Below are 20,560 nucleotides of genomic sequence, written 5' to 3' on the forward strand. Positions count from 1 at the left end.
TTGAGTTTAATTGTCATTTTTTTCGTAATAAAATTCTAGATGACTTCATCAAACTTCTTCTTAATTCGGTCTCATGTATGCAGTTAGTTGATGCGTTCGTTAAAAGTTATTTCTATTTTTGTTTTGTTTCTTTTATGGTCGAAGATGGCCGTCTTAGATATCTACTATCCATCTTTGAGGGGAGTATTACATATTATTATTTAGTTAGCTTAACCAGTTGTTTAGTTAGTTACTGATTATTCTTTTACTCTGTTACACGTGTATATAATGTACTGTTTAAGCGTGAGTGAATGAGAAAGCAAAGTATATTTTTGCCACGTCTGCTTTATTATCTTTCAAATTTCATTTCAACTTAATGACAAAGAAGAAAGGAGAAAAAAGAAAAAAGAAAAAAAAGTGATTAGCTCTCTCCAAAAGCAGAGACATATTCTGACCAGCCAGTCCAGCAAAACCACTAAAGTGACCTAGCATCACATCAAATCACAACCACAAAAGTAAAAGATATTTTTCTACAGAGCCATATATGCACCACAAAACACTAATAACTGTTCAATACAAATATATATTAAAATTAAAATAAACTTTAGTATTTAAAATTCTCTCTCTAATTTTCACCTATACATTTTTTTAACTGAGAGATCATATATAAAAAAGGTTAAAATGTAAAATATCTTCCACCGCAGGTAAGAAAATTTCTAGTCACGTCCGAAATCTCTAGTAACCATTTTTTTTAGTTCAATAAGATCACTAAGGGATTAAAAACTTGACTTTTACCAAAATTAAATAATACCTTGACAAATTGAGTTACATTTGTGCGTGAAAATTTTAGAGCATGGTCCATAACTAAAAATTTTTCAATTTATCAAAATGTTTTAGCCCGTGGATTAATTTCTCGTTTTCCACGTTTCCCATATACAAGCCTATATATATTGCCTGCAACCTCTGCCATCTTCTTCACCAATCAGTTAAATTTCAGAACACTTGTTCAATTTCAAGACCAAAAAAAAAAAAAAAATGGAAGTTGCGCAAATTCTGTGCATGAACAAGGGAGGCGGAGAGAGGAGCTACGCCAAAAACTCGTCGCTTCAGAGCAAAATCATATCCGATTCGAAGCGGATCACGGAGGAAGCGATCGAGTCCATGATAAGCTCGTGCGCCGCGCCGCAGCAGAGCATAGCCATAGCGGACTTGGGCTGCTCCTCCGGGCCCAACACCTTGCACCTAATCTCCCACGCTCTCCACCTTCTCTACGCCGAATGCAAGCGCCTCGGCTGCCCGTTGCCCGAAGTTCTGGTCTTCCTCAACGACCTCTTCAGCAACGACTTCAACTACATATTCGGCTCTCTGCCCGATTTCCACCGCCGCCTCCTCGCCGACAACGCCGGCGAGGTGGGCCCCTGCTTTGTCTCCGGCGTGCCCGGTTCCTTCTATGGGCGGCTGTTTCCCAAAAACAGCCTGAATTTCGTGCACTCTTCTTCGAGCCTCCATTGGCTGTCGAAGGTTCCGGATGGTTTGGAGGGCGACGGCGGGAGAATGACAATGAATAAAGGGAAGCTTTATATTTCTCCGACCAGCCCCCAGAGCGTGTTGGAGGCGTACGGTGCGCAGTTTAGGAATGACTTTTCGACGTTCATGAAATCGCGTTCCGAAGAAACGATTTCCGGTGGGCGTATGGTTTTAACTCTCATGGGGAGGAAATCCCTGGACCCCACAACCGCAGATAGCTGCTATCACTGGGAGCTCTTGGCACAGGCTTTAACCACCTTGGTTTCACAGGTACATTTATATTGCATTTTTTATCCTATAAATTTATAAAATGAATTTGTAAAATATTTGAATCAGTGTTTATTGTTTATGTGACAAATAAAATACTGATTTTAAACTTTTACCAACAAATTCATTTCTTACTATATATTATATATAAAATAACAGTACTCCGTGGTTTTTAGTAAAATCAAAAGAGAAAACAAGACGAAAAAAGTACATGGGAAGTTATTTGGTATCTTTTCGCCTTCTCTTTTGGTTCAACTCATAAAAACCTACCGAGGCACTACCATTGTAGCAAAAATTGAATTTATTCGAGGGTAAATTTTATGTCATCCTTGTAAATATTAATTAAAAGGAACTAAGAATATTTCCAATCAAATAGTGGAAGTGGTAAAAGTTTTTTAATGATCTCTAAGCTTAGTTTTCTTTTTGTTGGTGACAGGGTGTGATTGAAGAGGAAAAAATTGACTCATTTAACGCGCCATACTACGCGCCATGCATGGAGGAAGTGAAGAAGGAGACAGAGAAAGAAGGGTCATTCATTATAGATCAGTTCGAAGAGTTGGAAGTGGAGTGGGATGGGCTCGGCGCCGAGGCGGAGAGTGGACTCAAAATTCTGTCCAGAGGAGAGAGAGTGGCGAACACTATAAGGGCTGTGGTTGAGACCATGTTGGAAGCTCATTTTGGAGGCAATATTATGGACGATTTGTTCCACCGATATGGGGCCATTGTTCAAGATTACTTGTCCACCAATACAACTAAGTATACCAACTTGGTTGTTTCTTTTGTCAAGAAATGAATTCTCAGTTGGTGGTAGAAAAAGGGTTGTTGGGATTCAAATTAAATGTGGTCTAAAAATTTGAATTAGGACAAATATGTACGTATCTTCTAGTTTGTAAGCCAATTAATAATATTATGCTCATAATAGACAAAAAGTTTATGTTGTATTTTTTTTGTTTTATATCTTCCTCTCTTGTATCTAATGACTAATAGTCTGTTTTTATTTTAAAGATTTCACACACAAAAATTTAATAATAATAATAAGGGAAAATGCAAATTTTCTCATTAACTTGAGTCAATCGTTGCACCTTAACTATTTTTCAATCTCATCCAATTGAATCTTAACTCGAATAAAATAGTTGCAATTTCATGGAACTAAATATTTTCCAGTCTCATCAATAAGACCTTCACCGACAATTCCGTATAAGGTACTTTTCCCAATGAAACTAATTTTGTCAGGAATTACTTCATCAACAAAAAAAAAAATTATTGTAATAAGACTGTAAACGGTATAAAATAGTATTTTTAGAAGTGCCAATAAAGTCTCGCACGTTAGTTAGAGAAGAGGGATATTGATAATATAGAAGTGAGAATAATTATATTTATACCAACAATTTTAGTGAAACAAAAAATAAAGTCATGAGTATTAGTTCTTCGTTGGATGTTGGGGATCTCTTCGTTGGATGTTGACCATGTTGTTGTACCTGACAAAATCAAAACCAACATTATTATGTATGGTCCGTGGCTTGGTCATTTTGGCATTTCGAAGAGTTATCAGGTACGGAATTGAAGAGGGCACCCGCCTACGATCTCTTAGGATGACTCTTCATCTCCGTGTTATCTTGGTTCAAAGAACTTCCATGGTCTAAGAGCAAGGAAGTCGGAGCAACAAGTGGGCAGTGACGGAGGTGCAGCGGCAATCGATTCAAATACCGTTTTGGAATTTGAGGAGGCTATTAGTCTAAATTGTATTAAGATTTGTGACCAGCATGATTTATCGAATTTGTCTAATCCTTCCTTGCCTGTCATGGTGGATAATAAGACAACTTTGGAGGCAATTATTTACCTTCCAATTGTGAATAGGGGTGCCTTAATCGACAAGATACCTCAATTAATTATGAATTCTCCCCCGACGACTTTTGAGAAGGTGTTCAATGGGCTAAAATTTGTTCATATTCCTAGTTTTTTAGTTGTTTTATTGGCCAAGTGTGTCATTTTCTAATCGTTTCTATGTCTTTTGGGATAATTGTTTTTCTCCTTGGATTGTGATGATGATGTGTGGTCACCACTCTTCAAATGTAACCCTTAGTGGTATTATATTTCAATTTAATTCAATGTTTCTTTGTTTCAAAAAAAAAATAGATAAATTCTAACTATTCATTGGTATATTAGAAACAAATCTAAAAATTTAATCCCCGAAACTTATAACTTAACCCTATATATATGTCAAAGCTAAATATATTTAACCCACATGTCAATTGTCAACATAAAAGGTAGAATGACTTGTTGAAAAACATGCGTATGAGTGAAAACAAACTCCGGGATAGTTGAAAAATGTGGACACAGTCGGTGTAAAATGTTAGGTTATAAATCTTAATTACGTCCCATAAATAATGTTTGAAAAGTTGACTTTTAAGTGCAAACAAATTAATGATAAATAAGTCAAATATGTTCCTTCAAAAAAGGTTTCTAAAAGTTAAGGCCTGGATTTTTCCTCCGATTTATTGGAATTTCTTCCTTCGGTAAATCTAGTGGTCAACTTTTTTGTTTTTATTTTTGTTAGACACAAACCGTGTCGAATAAGAGAGAAGATTATCCAGTACAAGTCCAGTCAAAGTCAATGCTTGTGGAACGTGCATCACGTGCCAATAAGGCCACAAATTTATGGACACGTGTGTCATTGCAATACAAAGTAGGGCCCACTTGCCACGTAGCGATATCCCAGAAAGCTTGACCTCTCGTCGCAAGGATAACCATTCATATTTTCACAACGTTTTTTTTTTTTAATGAATGTTACATGTAAGAATTAAAACACATTCTAGAATCTTAAAAAAAAATGTCAATGACAACTGGAATGAAGAACATAAAAATCTAGATTTATTCACTTATATCATCAAATAATACAATAAAATAAGAAGACTTTTGATCTAATCTAAATAATGATGAAACTTGCAAATATAATGTTAAGAAAATAATGTCTTTTTCCCAGACAAATACGCCAGTGAGACAACTCTTTGTCGAGTAAGTATAAAAAGATTTTAATTTTAAAAAAAATTAAAATCAATTAAGCGGGCCTTAAAGTTGTGCGCTATAAGTGGAACCAAACTGGGATCCTCCCAGCTTGGGAAGGAGCAAAGCCCAATCAATTTTAATCAATATCTTACTGAAATTTTATAGGTATAAAATATTTCTTTTAGAAATTACATTCAATGCAAATTTAAAGAATGTACTCTTAAAAATATTTCTAGTTATCAAAAGATCTCAAGTAAAAGTTTTACTGTACCAAATGACAATTTCTAATGCACAAATTTTTAAACGTCGACATCAACGAAATGTCGAAACCTCAATTTTAAGGAAGCATCGATAAAATGTTGCCGTAGATGGATATTTTTAGAAAAATAATACAAATTAATAATTTGATTTAACAAATAACATTTCACCTTTTAAATAAGAAAAATTATTATTACTAATATTATGCTCATATTAATGATATTTCATTGATATATATTTATTTTAATAGAAAATACATGGAAAGTACATTTCAGAGTTAGCCAGCGCTAGGAGAAAGGGTGCACCCAAATTTCAACGACTTCAAGGTAATTTGCTCGATCTGCAAGCATATCTGCAGCCTAATTTTTCTCTCCACTTATGCATATCTGCTGAGGATTGAGGAATTTGGGTTTAATCTTGAAGACTTCTTTCAGTGTCTCAAATTGGAATTGGAAACTTTCTCCTTCTTCGTTTTAAGTTCATAAACACATCAACAAATGTCACTTGACCCCTTAAACAACTCGCCCGTAAGCGTTCTATAAGTAACATATTAGACTATAAAAGACATTTTAAAACCACTTTCTATAGTTCTGAATCTTAAATTCGGAAACCAAAATATAGTTTACCCTAAAAAATACTTTTTAAATTATTAAAAATACTTCCTAGCTTAACTTTAAAACTCCACTAGATTACATCAGGCCTTGTCATTCTCCAACTGATAATGCCCATGCCCACCTGATTAAATTACATGTCCACAATTTTATACTCTGCCCATCATCTTCTTCAAATGGCAGTTCCTCTGGAAGAAAGTTTCTTGTTATCACTCTGCTTATGATCACTCAACTTTGGAAGGGGGACAAAATTTCTGTCAGTTCCTATTCCACCATCTCGTGAGCTAACATCCATCGAAGCAAAGTTCAAAAACAAGCAATACACTTGCAGAAATACATTTTTGTAACTGACCCAAAACTTAAGAATTTGTAACTTGCTTCGCCAGATATCATCAATCCCCATCTTAATTTCTATTCTAACTTTCTTTTCATATATGAAATTTCTCACCCACCAAACATCTCTCCAACATCTGAACTGTCCTGTAGCAAAAGAGGAATTGAATTCGACGAGCAGACCCCACGAAACTTTTTATCAACCTTGAGCATTCAAAAATATAAACGAATTGTTCGATTCAGACAAATTGGTTTCGAATGCACTAAATTACACAAGTATGCAATACAAGAGAAGAACCAAGAATCTTAATATGCATTTGGATTTAACTGATTACCAGGCACAACAGAAGAATCCGGCAACTAAATTCATTCTTCTACTTCTTCTTCCCTTTGCCGCCGGATTTGCGCTTAGTGGGCAGAATGATTTCGCCTTTGAGCACCGGTATCTCCATCAACTGCGACAACTCTCCGAATTTCTTGCGGAACTTCTCGACCTGGTCGGCGTCGATGAGCAGGGCGGAGCGGCTGCCCAAATAGAATGGGTGATTTCCCGACCACACATCCACCGAATACTCTTTCTGGGTCCCACCCGTCGTCATCACCAGCTCCCCGTTGCAATAAACTTTAGCGTCCTCGTAGAATTGGGGGTGGAGATCCTTCTTCCGGCAGGTGACCACCGGCCGGTGACTTCTCGCTCCGAATTCCTGGAAATGACGGCATCAAACGCAAAATCGGGGGAAAAATAAGCAAATAATCGTGTGTCTAAGTAGATAGATGAGTGAGAAGAAGGAAATTACCTTCTTCGCCGGCGCGACGGCTGGGGGAATTCGCCGTTGGAGGAAGGAATTTGTTAGGTTCAGCATTGCTGCGTTTGGGTGCGATGAAGAGAGGATAAGTGGGAGGAAGAGCAGAATTGGGAGATGAGTTCTTCAAGGCCTTGTCGCATGGCCACTCGCTCATTTTCCCCTTTTGGGCCTGATAGTAGTGGACCTTGAGCCATCAAGGCTTGGGCTTACATGGGCCTGCCTGATGTAGGCCTGCTCTCCGGCCCACGGATAATTTGATATGAATGAATAAAATTGGTAGTAAACTACAGATTTATTGGCTAAATATACCTGATCGTCATGTTTTGCCGATTCTTAATTCAACATACCCATTGTTTTTCAATTAAGTAATTTCTTAAAAAAAAAAACAGTTAAAATTTACTAACAAAAAGACAATGTATCATTAAATAATTGTTTTTATTAACATATTATGTTGGCATGCAACTTGAAATAACAGAATTTTTTTGAGGGACAGGTTTGCATTATATATAAGATAAGAGAGTTTATCCCCTTCAAATTAGGTGATATTTTTAATTCGTGATCCTGACATTCTAATTTTATATTTTATTTTGAGTTTTAGATTCTTATCCACCCCAACACTGCTATTTAGCTGACAAATAATTAATTTTAATAATACAATAACAATCCATTTGTAATTTATTTAGTAAAATAATATGTTTTGTGAAAGTTTTTTTTTGTTTCTTGCCCAGTTAAATTACTAAATAGTAAAAATACAATAGCCGATATAAATGTTTAAATAAATAAAAACAATATTTTTGTAAGACTAACAATAAAACCATTTTTTCCCATTTTGTATCCTCTAAAACTATAAGACTATAAGGTTGAATCAATTATTTCAAGGATAACAATACAGTTAGACAATTCTTTAGACACCTAATTACATAAATGTTTAAAAATTATACAATTGACCTTTGTATCCATTGCTAGGCTCATTCTAAATTAAGCCAAACTGTAAATTACATAGTTGCCCATATATAGATATATTTTTAATAGACAGATCAAATCAATTAAAAAAATAAATAACATGCAACAAATCTGGTGCTATTATTCCACAAATCAAGCTCAGATAAGAAACCGTCCATATTCCCTAATATTTTCATGAAACGGTTCATATTCAGTTGAAACATCCTCCCAAATGAAGCTCCTGTCCTACCTTTCCCTTCTCCTCCTCCACCGAGTGCGCACTGCCCGTCATTACAAATAATGCTTCAATGAACTGTTTTATATGAAGTATATTTAGAGTATTGTTGCATAAACTTTGTAACGTTAAATCCTACTTTAATGGTTTGTTTTGTAAATATTTTACGGTGTTATGAATAATACGAAGACTATATATACTTTGTAATAAAATATATATTTTATAATTTAATGGTTTAGTCTATATACTAATAAAAGGGCTGTATTATAAAATATATTGGACGTGTAAATGTTTACTGTATTGTAGATTAGATTAAAAGGTACGTATTATATAATTGCCGTTGAAAAACTAATGGTCACCAGAAAAATGAAATATAAGATATTAGAAAAGTGAAATAAGACGTTAGAAAAATCAACGGATTGTGAAACGATACTAAAAAGATAAAGTTTGAATGAACATGTCGTTGTAGTTCGTAACGAACTATTGTACTTATATGAGAATGGAGATTTCGTCAGAAAGATAAAGTTTGCCCTATGTGAAAAAGACTATGAATCTTATTTGAGAAATTTGGAACAATAATTAATTTAGGTAATTAAAATATAAAATAAAGTCTATTAAATGACAAGATTCGGTATTTAATATAAACATTTAGTTAACTTCAAAGGACAATCAATCATGTCTGGAAAGAAAATAATTAAAAATTATAATAAACGTAAAAGATGGTATTACTATTAATTGAAGGTAATTTGGTGACTGAAAATTGTAATTAATCTAGATTTGTAAATTTTTTAAAAAGTAAACATATGTGAAATATTATTATTAATTTAACCCATTTAGATAATTTCCTATATATCGCTAATATTTTTGTTGAATTAAAAAAAATAATCATTTATGTCAGTCTTTATCGACGCAACTTGTCGGATGTGGAAACTATTTAAACATGACTTTCATACATTAAACCGACAACGATGCCGGCCCAATTTGTAAGTCTCCTCATTAAATATTCAACTATCAACGGAGTAGAATGCCACGTGTAAGGCCAGAAATGCAACAAAATTCGAATCATGGCTGGGAGGATTTTATTACACGTGTCGCCAACTAAGACGGCTACACTCGTGCATGCGTGTATACCTACTAAGTTTATATTCTTTTTTTTTGTTTGAACAAGTACTAAGTTTATATTATTTTAATATACAGTATTAATAATATCTATTTGTTAATTAGGAAAAAATATATATATGTATATATATATATATAAAGTGTCTTGTGGTTTTCAATGATGTTTAAATATTCGTAATTAACTTTATTTCAATAATTTTTTAATAAATTTAATCATTTATTGAAATATGATATTATTATGATACATATGGTCAACCGTTTGTTTCTGCGAAAAAAGAAAAAGAATATGGTCAACCTTTTGTCATGTGCCCATTTTGCATCTCATTTATTTGATTTTTTTTACAGATTAATAAAAATGCATTTTTTGTTGGTAAAATAAAAGTATATTATTTTAACTAAAAACTTGTAAACTTTACCAACAAGATATTAGCGTTGTATTTTATTAGTTGTTACTCGACAATTAAAAAACAAAATGATAAAATGTTCGGTAAAAATATAACCTACCACGTGGCGAGATCATCTACGGCCGAGTTCTTAACCTCATCTACGGTCGAGCTCCTAAGCTCAACTACGGTCGAGCTCTTAAATTCATTTGCGGCCAAACTACTAAGCTCCTCCACCTCCAAGTTCAAGCTCCCAAGTTGTAATATTCGACAGTCTAAGTTGTAATATTCGACAGTCTTATCAAACAATAAATAGTGGTTCAATAATTTGGGAACAATTTTACCACTCAACCCCTATAAATATATATCATCACTCCTCCTAATAAAGTATGAAAATCTATCTAAAACTGATCTATCAAACTCTTAATCATAACTAATTTGAGCGTCGAAATGCTCCACATGTTTTTCAGGTCTCTCGTTCCACTTTGTTTGGATCCCGAACACATCGCTCCACGACGTAGGACAGATTTCAACATCAACATATCTTAATTTTAGTAACTCGTTGTCATACGTTTTACTTATTAAATGAATCTTGATCATTGAAACTAGTAAAAGATAAAAGAGATTTAGGAAACAAGTCTAAACTTCGTGAAGTTATATAATATATTAAAATATTAAAACAAAACTTAAAACTTTCTTAAATGTCCCTAAAAAACGTGAATGTTCCATTCCATATTCAAAATATTGCATATAAATGCTTATTTTAGTTCGTTCATTCCATATAACAAAAGTCCAATTATGTTTGGAAAATTTTTACCCAATTTATTAGCTGCAGCTTCAAAAAATGCTTGTTAAAGGATGCACTTATTAAATTTAAGACTAATAAATAAGAAAAGGCTTAGGTTAGATTTTTGTCTAAACAGTGGTGAAAGAAAGAGCTCAACAACTACTTTTAAGTTTTAGGTATTAATCATGGGACAGTCATGAGTTGCGCGGTGGCTGTTGAGGAGATTCAGTCACAGATTCTGATTTGATGGTCACGTGACCTCCAATGACTGGTGATTTGAAATTAATATCAACCGTCCGTTTCATTTCAAATATGTGGTCACCAATTTATATGATTCCTTTGTTATTCCACATTTAAAAAATAAATAAATATAATAAACGACGCGACTCTGGGCCGTACACGCCACAGCTCAGTCTACCGGGTCAGACGTGTAATTGAAAATTTAATTTTTTATTATATAGTTAGCTGAATAAGTGTTTTAGGCGGTGATTGGGAGGAAATATATATATATATATATATGTATATATTATTTCTTTTCAATACTGTTTTTTTAGTATAACAATGGGAAATTCGAATTCACAACTTCTTGTTGAAGGTACATATCAATTATCGTTCGACCATGCTCGTTTTGACTTGTTTTCAATATTTTTAAAAACGTGTTTAACCATAGATTTAAATATTGGAATTCAAATTAAAAATTTGTTCAATTTTTATTTAAGAATATATTTGTAAATAAGTGGAAGTTATCAACTAACTATTTAGTTTAATTAATTTATTTATTAACATTTTTATCATAAATATTACATAATTATTATTTTACAATATTTTATAATTTATACTATATTACATTTTTTAAAAAGTAATAATAATTATAATATATTTTTTTATTTTATTATTTTAATAAAAAGAAAATAAGTTATAAAATGAAATAACATATTTATCAAATATTTTTTTATTATTTGAATCACAAAATGTGTCGTATAAAAAAAATCACAAAATCTGAAAAAATCTGAAAAATAGTTTTAGAAAACAAATATGTCGAAGATTGTCATACCATATTCACTAAATGCATTAAAAACAAAAAATATAATCCAGAGTGAGAACGAACAACCCTTAATTTTCAATAAAATTCCCAAAATCATAAATTTAATTAAACACTCAAATTATTATATTTCTCTCCTTAATTCTAGTTACCACTAAAATCTGTCTAATACAAATTTGGTGGGGTTAATTAAATTAATTTTTTAAACAGGTAACAAAATTTCATGGTAAATTATATGTATTACTATTTAGGGGCAAAATAAATCTGTCTGGTTACAATCCATAAATTTTCAATTAATTGTATGATCCGCTGATCAGATACTGACCCAACCCTAAAACCAACCTATAAATATAGGGCTACATACATTTAAATATCTTCAACTATTTTTTTTAGATAATTATTATTATTTTGTAACAAACAAAAACAATAGAAGAGGCCAAGAAGAAGGAAGGAGCGGAGTAGGTCCCATTTGTATTGGCGCCGTGTCGAGGTCACTGTGGACTGTGGCCTGGGAGAAGAGAATCGCTCCATTTGCACTCTCCACTCTCTAATATTGGAAAACCAAGATCGCGAGAGCAACAGCATCCCTCTGGCGGCTCATCAAGAAATTTAACGATTTCATTTTCATTGCCACCATCTTCATCTTACGACTTTTGATCTCATTTCTTCTTCAATCTGTTCATTCAGACCTATTCATTCATTCCTCTACATTTTTCTCACTACACTACACTTCTTCCATCGCTATCTCTCTACAGAAACAGGGGCGAGTTTGATCCTGTTTCGCCGCGCTCCCTTTTTAAAGCTTCTTTTGATCCGCTTCTTTTGTGTTTCGCCTTGATCTAGGCTTTTTCTTTTTGGGTCTCGGGCTTTTATGTGTTGATCGAGTTGAGAAGGATCGGACATATTACTCAACTTTTTCTGCAGAGTGATTGACTTCGCATATTCGAACTAGATACTCGTAGAACAAACTTTTTCTTGATCCCCAGTTGATTAGACTATGGATTCGTTTGGTGTGACCTTGAAGGCCAATGCGGTTCCATTTAGAATCAGCAGTCAGTGTGCTAGGAACCAATGTTCCGGATTCTGGGGAGAGAGTATTGGGAGAAGCGGAAGATGCAAACTGATACAGACGAATGCGCACTTGTGGAAGAACTCCTGTTCTCAGAGCAGGGATAGAAAGCTTAAATCAGGAGTTGTCTATTCTGTACTCACGTCAGAAATTAGTGAGGAAACAATGGTAAGTCGATTTAGTACGTTGACATTCAAAATCATATGAATTTCGACAGTAATTTTGACTCCCAAAATTTTCTCAGACTTTACAGGCTCCCCTATTTGAGACTCCAAGAGCTGATCCGAAGAAGGTGGCTTCAATCATATTGGGTGGAGGTGCTGGAAGTCGCTTGTTTCCTCTTACAAGCCAGCGAGCCAAACCAGCGGTAAACACCTTCACTATCTTAAAAAGCATTTTTAATTGGGGGGGTATATATTTAGGTGGTTATTGTACTTGATAACATAAGCTTTTGATCCAACCCAGGAGAAGGAAAAGGAATTAGAGCATGAATAGAAGTGAATAATCTTTACTTGCAGGTTCCAATTGGAGGTTGTTATAGACTGATCGACGTACCCATGAGTAATTGCATCAATGGTGGCATCGAAAAGATATTCATCCTAACACAGTTCAACTCTTTTTCTCTCAATCGTCACCTTGCTCGTATTTATAATTTTGGTAATGGAGTGAATTTTGGCGATGGATTCGTGGAGGTATGATGCCTGTGCTTCCAATTGTTACAATCTACCCCTGCTTAGCAATTGTGTTAACTAGGCAGACTCCAAGTTCTAGGAACCGGGAAGCTTTCTTATACTCCATCTGCGGATTTATGTTTGAGAAACAGGTTTTAGCTGCCACTCAGACTTCGGGTGAAACTGGGAAAAAGTGGTTCCAGGGAACTGCCGATGCTGTCAGGCAATTTATATGGTTATTTGAGGTGGGTGCTTAAAATTTCCAAAGCATGATGAAAATTATCTGTCAGTTCTCTAATGGGCAAAGAACTTTTTGACCATTGATTTTCTGCAGGATGCCAGGACCAAAAATGTTGAGCACATTCTAATTTTGTCTGGTGATCATCTTTATCGGATGGACTACATGGACTTTGTGCAGGTATAACGTTAAAATCATAACTAGGCTACAATTTTATTTGTATCATTTTGCTCATTTGTTGGTGGTTCATTGGGGCTTTCTGACTATTTTATACCTGCAGAGACATATTGACACAAACGCTGATATTACAGTATCATGCGTACCCATGGATGATAGGTGTACATTTTTTCTTCATTATTTTCTATACATAAAGTACATGGCAGCCATAATCTTATTATTATTTTTCTTAAAAACTTGGGTTTTCATTAATGCCTTGTTATTTTGCAGCCGAGCATCAGATTACGGTCTCATGAAAATAGACGACACAGGACGTATTGTACATTTTGCAGAGAAACCAAAAGGCTCTGACCTGGAAGCAATGGTTGATAACATTGATGCAATTATTTATTTTCTTCAACTTGTTTTGTTTTTCTTATCTTGGCATGCTATTCGGGTAATATAGTTATTCACTCCCTATCCCTTGTACTGTGCCATCTCTTGTCTGATGTTGTTTTCTATCCGTCGTATATTGCATGCAGCGAGTTGATACCACTGTTCTAGGACTTTCAGAGCAAGAGGCTAGAAATAATCCTTATATTGCATCAATGGGAGTCTATGTGTTTAGAACTGATATTCTACTGAAGCTTTTGACACGGAGTTACCCTTCATGCAATGACTTTGGCTCAGAAATTATTCCATCAGCTGTTAAAGATCACAAAGTTCAAGTGAGAGAGTTTTTTATAATTTTCATCTTTCATTTTTCTTTATGGTTCATCCTTCGGAAAATGAAAGTTTTCACAATAATAGAACCAAGTTTATTAAAGGATCCATATTGTTTTAGGCCTATCTATTCAATGACTACTGGGAGGACATTGGAACCGTGAAGTCATTTTTTGATGCCAACTTAGCGCTAACAGAACAGGTTGGTGTCCCATCATGCAACCAATGGTGACATTAGAAGTTATTTCTTTCTTTTAAAAATCCGTTTGTGTGGATCTCAAGAGAACAATTATAAAAGCTGATGGTTGGTATGGTATTGTCTTTCGTGCAGCCTCCAAAGTTTGAGTTCTATGATCCAAAGACTCCATTTTATACATCACCTAGATTCTTACCACCTACCAAAGTTGAGAAATGCAGGGTAAGACATGGAACTCGAGTTTTCTTTCTGCATCATCTGTTTGATACTTGTATCTTAAAAAAGAAAGTGCATTTGCAGATTGTAGATGCAATAATTTCTCATGGTTGCTTCCTCCAAGAATGTAGTGTTGAACACTCTATCGTTGGTGTGCGCTCCCGATTGGAGTCTGGCGTGGAGCTGAAGGTGAGCAAGATTTTCCTGTTTGGACTTTTGCCTCCCTCCTTGTACCGCTAAATGCAGTTGCAGAAGCTAGTAACACAGCAACCATCTCGTTAATCCATTCATGCGCGAGTCATATCTTGAACGATGTTGATCATATTTGGATTTGTTGGTTTTGGATTCTAGGATACTATGATGATGGGTGCGGACTACTACCAGACAGAATCTGAAATTGCATCTCTGCTTGCGGAAGGAAAGATCCCAATTGGCATTGGAGAGAACACCAAAATCAGGTGAGGTGACGTTTAGCTACAACGATACAGAGAAAAACTATCTGCAATCTTCTATTAGTTAAATAGAACCTTCACTTTGTATCTGACTGATTACCACAAAAATCATCTGTTCATGGGCTCGGTTTTTCTGATTTTTTTATGACAAATTTTGTGCAGGAATTGCATAATAGACAAGAATGCCAAGATCGGAAGAAATGTGGTTATTGCAAATGCTGATGTAAGTATAATTTTTGTATCTCTATTCTAAAAGATGTTTGGTTCACGATATTTACAAGTTTATCTATGTTTGAATTGCACAAAGAAATAGGTAATAGAAACTTAGGTTTGTGCACTGGTTTTGGTCATGGGTTTATAACCTGGGTGAATTTCATCTGTTGTGAAGGTTCATGAGTTCAGGTAGTTCATAGGACCAATGGCTTGGGATAACCAAAACCATATACGAAACATAATTTCAACATTTTAAGCTCAAGTTACACAAACTTAACCCGAAAACTCAACACTCTAAGAATTTGCAAACTTTATCCTTATGCACAATGTTATTTGATCATAGTACCTATGCTCAATGAAGTGTACTTGTAACTTTTCAGGGTGTTCAAGAAGCTGATAGGCCAGAAGAAGGGTTTTACATAAGGTCCGGTATCACAGTCACATTGAAGAATGCAACAATAAAAGATGGAACCATTATTTAAAATCCGAAGGCAGCCTCTTATTCAAGTCGAGATAGGCGAGGGTTGAAAAGAAGCAATTGCTCGAGGCTTTCAACTAACAATGCTCGGCAATGAGTAGTATTTATTATTTAGTGCACGACTTCCCTTAATGTAAAAAGAACTAGTTTCTTTTCATATATGTAAAAAATAAGAAGCCAACATGTTTCCTGAGTAAAATAACAACTTTTGATTTCAATCCACATCACGAGATACGAGAACAATATTCAAACCCATTTAACATCAGCTTTTGGATGAGCAAATCTCAGCTCCATGAGGGAAATACTCTCTCAATAACCTCATAAGTAGTTATATTAAGGTATCAATATTTGCTTAGCGTTTCTATCTTCAGTTCTATTTTGGCTTAATTTCCAGGACTGTTGTTGCCTCCATTTAAGGCCTGCCACTGAGCTCTTCTTATCTCCTTTGCTCTCTTCAACTTCTCAATGTTTCTGAGTTTGGCATACATCTTCCGGATGTGAATAAGCTTTTGAGACTCCTGAGAAATCAAATTAGCAGTCGAGAGGTTCTCGTTAAGTACCACTTCATATCCGTCTCGAAACGAGTCCATTCCTTCGACTAGAAGTTGCCAGAACAATCCACCAACGGCTGCTCCGCCAGTCCGGGCAGAGGAATACACAGCTGAGTAAACAGCATTGAAAAGTTGATCCCTTTGATCAGAGCCAGAGTACTTTGTAGATTTTCCAAACTCAGCAAAGAGAACTGGCTTGTGCAGGATGTTCTGTGCATCTTGGATGTGATCATTGAGCCAAGTGTTTAGGAATGTGAGCTGATTCTCATAACTTGAACCAGATAACCTACAACATCAGTAGAGATCACCCAGTTCAGTTCAGCCATCATCATCAGCTAATGGATTGAAGTTCTCAAGTAAAATAAAATGGGGGAAGTTTTTTTTTCTTTTTACCATTGGTCAGGATATGAGTGGACTGTGGCAAAGTCAAGTTCGGGTATCTGATTGTTTGCAATGAAATTGGTTCCCACTTGAAAGTTTGGATTTCCTTGATTCCTTGATTGTCCATAGAAACCTTCCAAACCAGCTTCTAATAGATGTTTTCCATCTATTGATTTCAAGTATGATGCCATTTCTCTAATCCATGCCTGTCCATCATTTCATATATTTTATATGTCGACTTCAATTGACATGACCAAATTGTTAGGAGACAAAAAATTTGGTCGAAAATCAAGATTAAAGTTGGTTTCGTAGGTTGAAAAATCAAGATTGAAAAGTAATGAAAAAAAGTAAGAGTAAGTGTAGAGAGAACCTGAATGGTGTTCCCTGAAGGATCTGAAGGGCACCTGGCCTCATTCATAAGTTCCCAAGCCATTATTGTTGGATCATCCTTATAAGCTATTCCAGTGAGGCTATTGGTTCTCATTAGAACACTCTGTCACACAAAATACATTATTCTAACAATATTATTATATATTCAAATCTTAGATTAAAGTAAACTTATCAAAGTGAAAATGTCCTTATACAAATTTTAGAAAAATTGTAAGGTTTAAATACTATTCGGGTACATATACTCTGACTTTGGTTCATTTTGGTTTTCATATTTTCAAAATAGACATTTTAAATTATTTTTTTTAGTACAACAAATTAGAGATATTAAAGTTTGAACCTCAAATCTTAAAACAAAGAGTAGATGTCAATTATCATTTACAACTTAGTTACACGATTGATTTTTGAAATTAAATAATTAAAATAAATCAAAATTAAAAGTAAATAAATTAAAATCAACACACAATCATAAAAAATTAAAATAAATCAAAATAGTATTTAATCCTCGAATTTTGTTTTAGTTATTAGAATTGGAGCTATAAATGAATGGAATTTTATCATTGAATTTCCTACCGTTGTTTCTCTAATTTGATTTGCCAAGTTGGGAAATTTCCAAATAAGGTTACTTAATGAAGTGACTGACTAGTGACTACCACCGCATAATGCGCAATTTGGGTCAACAGTGTAAATAAAGTAACGTTGACCTTATTTCTCAAAAGAAGAAATTTTTTAATAATAATGTTGATGTTAAAAATTTTAGTGAAAAAAAAAATCCTAAGTCGATTTCTTAAGAAATAATTATAAAATCAACACTCCCTCAAAACTTTTTTTCTATAAACCAAGCAAGAAATGACACAATATTTAACTAATAGAACACTCTAATTGTCTCTAAGATTCGGAAAATGAATCAAAAAGATTATTTGAAAGGAAAGAGAAAGCAGAAAAAGGTAAGAGTCAGAACGTGAAATGGAAATCATTTGAAAAATAATCTTCAAAAGATGATGCAAAGAAGGCAAAACATAACTTCTCATAATTTCTCCCCCTCTGTAATTGACCTGTTCCAATTCCCAACCACCCGTTTCACTTTTTCACCTACCCCTCAACAAGCGTTAAACCATTTTCAAAAACCCAATCAACCAATTTCAGAGACAAGAGAAGAAACACAATGTAGAAGCCAATTATGATTCCGGGTTCTGATATTGTTACCTTAATATGGTTCTTGTAGAACCCTTTCACCACAGAATTAGTGAAGAAATCATCCTCAGACGAAATCGCCTGCCCCTGGCTCCTCGCCCACTCCACGTACTGTTTCTTCCCTCCCATATTTTCATAATTGTTCACCAAACTCAAGATCAGTTTAATCCCATGTTTTCCAGCCTCAGATATCACATAATCCAACCCCTAAACAGAGCATTTTCGATTCAGTAATCGGAAAAAAAAAAGTGAAATAATCGAAGGAATCAGAGGATTTCGTTTAACGTTATTTTGACCTGGAACATCTGCTCATTGTATTGGCCGGGGGAGTACTGTAGAGGGTTATATCCGCCATCGCTGAAGGCCCAAGTTCTTCCGATGGAGAGGCCATGATTTAGGGCTTCTTGAAAGGCAGAGGAGACCTTGGTTCTCTGAGATGGGTCCGAGGCGAAGTACATTAACCAGTAGGCATTGAATCCATTTGCATAAAATGGACTACCATTCAAAATCAGCTGCTGCCCTCTGGTTCTCACAAATCCATCTTCTGCTTCTGCTTCCGATCGAAGCACAATTAGAAGAAGAACCACAAGAAATCTCGAAATTAGCTTCATCTTTCGCTCTCTCTCTAAACGAAGTTTGTTACACAGTGTGGGGAAGCATGAACGCCAAATAACTGCTGCGGATTAGCGAGCGGAATGGGCTTCCAATTATATAAAAGCTTCTAGGCCGGCCTGGAAAGTGGAGAGCGGGCCCTCCGTTTTGTTTCTACTTTTAACTGTCGTTATTTATTTATTATTATAATTTTGTCTTTTTAATATTTTCATGGTTAAGTTGTTGCCATAGGTGGGAGATCGTGTTGGGTTCCTTTATGGGGTGTGGGTGCCATCTATTAATTTTAGGAATTTAATTGAATTTGGCGTCAAAAACGACTATTTTTTTAAATTAGTAAATCAGTGTATTTTTAAAATATATATTTTTTTATTGGTTTTAATAGTTTTGGAGATGCAATCAGACATTTAGAGAGCATTTAGTTTCATTTTTTAAGGAATATAAAATATTTTAAAAAATGTCTATCTCTCTTTATAGTTCATGAGTTTGAATATTTTTTCACAGTATTGAAAATATTATTCTAAAAATTTATTTCAAACGCACTTTTAGTGTTTTGTTTTACGGATTGTAGAATATTGTTTCATTATTGTAAAACTAAAGATTACCTTTAAAATGTGGGGAAATTATTAGCGTGTAGCGTGTTAATATTTTATGTTATTTTCATAATCTAATATTGTAAGGAAAATTAATTATTCAAAATAATTTCTTTTTTCGAGAAAAAAACACAGCCTCACACGTGGCGACTTTGACATTTGTGGCTGAGAGGGATCGTTGTATGGTACGAAAAGCGAATGATAAATGCGGCAACCAATTAAAAGCTTACAAACTGTTGATTTTCTACTAAACTCAAAAAATAAAAAATAAAAAATAAAGTGGATTTTCTACTAAAATCGTATTTTACGAAATAGACAAAATTAATTTCCCTCCCTCTCTTGTTTTTTATGGAATTCTTGTAAAACTTATAAAATATATATCACGATATTATTAACATTATTTAAATCAGAAAAATGCAATTAAAAATAGTTGAATCTCTTTCAAAGTGTTCACAGTCTTTTGGAACTGCACCGCCGAAAGCGAGACACTTACATTCAGGATTCGGGCGGAGATCGCGGCGCCGCGTGATTTCAAGCAGCGTCGGGTCGGGTCGGATGGCAGGACCCAGAAGCAACACGTGTCATCACATAGCGGTTGAGATGTCAGATATAAAACAAATAAAAATAAAAATTTTATGGATACGACATCGTTGCAGAGGCGGCACGTGAGCGGGGTACGTGTGTCCTTGCATTGTTGGGACGAGAATGGAGAATGGAAACAGTGCACGTGACTGTGAAGTGGGAGAATTCTGAATTCAGGGCAGAGCATGTAGACCGATAAGGTGTCGCGTTACCTGCTTATCCACGTCTTTCTCCGCCGACATGTCGTTGCGGTGGCCACTGTCCACAGCGACGGTTCAGAAGAAACACTGTTTTCTGAGACGTTGAATCTCAGATTGTTAGATGGAAGGGATTGTCTTTGTAGGGGACGTTGTGCCCCAACGACCCAAAATTTGTAGAAGAGCCACTAAATGCAAATATGGTCATTTGGCCACAAATTCTGAGGATCTATTTAGTTAATAATTTCAATAAATATTAATAATTGTGTAATTATAATATAGATTTTATCCAAATATATATCTCCATGGAGCGAAATACTCTTTCAAAATCCTATTCTATTTCCAAATTTCGTCTATTT

At 34.6% G+C, this 20,560-nt stretch overlaps 4 protein-coding genes across 7 annotated transcripts; 2 read left to right on the plus strand and 2 right to left on the minus strand.

Moving 5' to 3' along the window:
- Positions 1 to 935: 935 nt before the first annotated feature.
- JMT (jasmonic acid carboxyl methyltransferase) lies at positions 936 to 2,714 on the plus strand. The gene is made up of 2 exons (XM_022282036.2): positions 936 to 1,776; positions 2,210 to 2,714. Exons 1-2 carry the CDS (start codon positions 1,015 to 1,017, stop codon positions 2,564 to 2,566), a joined length of 1,119 nt encoding a protein of 372 aa, XP_022137728.1. The 5' UTR covers positions 936 to 1,014; the 3' UTR covers positions 2,567 to 2,714.
- Positions 2,715 to 5,653: 2,939 nt separating this feature from the next.
- On the minus strand, positions 5,654 to 6,927 carry EMB2184 (Ribosomal protein L31). 2 transcript variants are annotated; one of them, XM_088119382.1, is made up of 2 exons: positions 6,317 to 6,685; positions 5,654 to 6,185 (listed from the first exon to the last, which is right to left on the minus strand). In XM_088119382.1, the coding sequence occupies exon 1, from the start codon at positions 6,578 to 6,580 to the stop codon at positions 6,356 to 6,358; it is 225 nt and encodes a 74-aa protein (XP_087975508.1). In that variant the 5' UTR covers positions 6,581 to 6,685; the 3' UTR covers positions 5,654 to 6,185; positions 6,317 to 6,355. The 2 variants fall into 2 exon arrangements, with proteins under 2 accessions (XP_087975508.1, XP_022136375.2); XM_022280683.2 differs by lacking the exon at positions 5,654 to 6,185 and adding an exon at positions 6,779 to 6,927 and having other exon boundaries at positions 6,194 to 6,685.
- A 4,825-nt stretch (positions 6,928 to 11,752) lies between these two features.
- Positions 11,753 to 15,925, plus strand: LOC111005044 (glucose-1-phosphate adenylyltransferase large subunit 1). Of its 3 annotated transcripts, none has more exons than XM_088119862.1 (14): positions 11,755 to 12,532; positions 12,609 to 12,731; positions 12,883 to 13,056; positions 13,188 to 13,280; positions 13,370 to 13,453; positions 13,554 to 13,609; positions 13,721 to 13,886; positions 13,972 to 14,157; positions 14,274 to 14,354; positions 14,484 to 14,570; positions 14,649 to 14,753; positions 14,916 to 15,022; positions 15,179 to 15,239; positions 15,610 to 15,925. In XM_088119862.1, the coding sequence occupies exons 1-14, from the start codon at positions 12,293 to 12,295 to the stop codon at positions 15,709 to 15,711; spliced, it is 1,665 nt and encodes a 554-aa protein (XP_087975988.1). In that variant the 5' UTR covers positions 11,755 to 12,292; the 3' UTR covers positions 15,712 to 15,925. The 3 variants fall into 3 exon arrangements, with proteins under 3 accessions (XP_087975989.1, XP_087975988.1, XP_022132087.1); XM_022276395.2 differs by having other exon boundaries at positions 11,759 to 12,532; positions 13,721 to 13,814; XM_088119863.1 differs by lacking the exon at positions 12,883 to 13,056 and having other exon boundaries at positions 11,753 to 12,532.
- On the minus strand, positions 15,836 to 18,917 carry LOC111005053 (mannan endo-1,4-beta-mannosidase 7-like). The gene is made up of 5 exons (XM_022276407.2): positions 18,517 to 18,917; positions 18,233 to 18,427; positions 17,010 to 17,132; positions 16,652 to 16,845; positions 15,836 to 16,544 (listed from the first exon to the last, which is right to left on the minus strand). Exons 1-5 carry the CDS (start codon positions 18,829 to 18,831, stop codon positions 16,091 to 16,093), a joined length of 1,281 nt encoding a protein of 426 aa, XP_022132099.1. The 5' UTR covers positions 18,832 to 18,917; the 3' UTR covers positions 15,836 to 16,090.
- Between the last annotated feature and the right edge of the window lie 1,643 nt (positions 18,918 to 20,560).

The sequence above is a fragment of the Momordica charantia genome (assembly GCF_013281855.1).
Source record: "Momordica charantia cultivar OHB3-1 chromosome 11 unlocalized genomic scaffold, Mcharantia_2.0 BLBB01000011.1, whole genome shotgun sequence".
Taxonomy (NCBI): Eukaryota; Viridiplantae; Streptophyta; class Magnoliopsida; order Cucurbitales; family Cucurbitaceae; genus Momordica; species Momordica charantia.

Coding starts and splice junctions, on each gene's coding strand:
- JMT (XM_022282036.2), top strand. CDS start 1,015: ATGGAAGTTGCGCAAATTCTGTGCATGAACAAGGGAGGCGGAGAGAGG. Junction 1,777..2,209: donor TAACCACCTTGGTTTCACAG/GTACATTTATAT, acceptor TGTTGGTGACAG/GGTGTGATTGAAGAGGAAAA.
- EMB2184 (XM_022280683.2), bottom strand. CDS start 6,844: ATGCTGAACCTAACAAATTCCTTCCTCCAACGGCGAATTCCCCCAGCC. Junction 6,686..6,778: donor CCGTCGCGCCGGCGAAGAAG/GTAATTTCCTTC, acceptor CGTCATTTCCAG/GAATTCGGAGCGAGAAGTCA.
- LOC111005044 (XM_088119862.1), top strand. CDS start 12,293: ATGGATTCGTTTGGTGTGACCTTGAAGGCCAATGCGGTTCCATTTAGA. Junction 14,355..14,483: donor ACTTAGCGCTAACAGAACAG/GTTGGTGTCCCA, acceptor TCTTTCGTGCAG/CCTCCAAAGTTTGAGTTCTA. Junction 15,023..15,178: donor GGAGAGAACACCAAAATCAG/GTGAGGTGACGT, acceptor AATTTTGTGCAG/GAATTGCATAATAGACAAGA.
- LOC111005053 (XM_022276407.2), bottom strand. CDS start 18,831: ATGAAGCTAATTTCGAGATTTCTTGTGGTTCTTCTTCTAATTGTGCTT. Junction 18,428..18,516: donor ACAATGAGCAGATGTTCCAG/GTCAAAATAACG, acceptor TGCTCTGTTTAG/GGGTTGGATTATGTGATATC. Junction 16,846..17,009: donor CTTCAGGGAACACCATTCAG/GTTCTCTCTACA, acceptor AATGATGGACAG/GCATGGATTAGAGAAATGGC.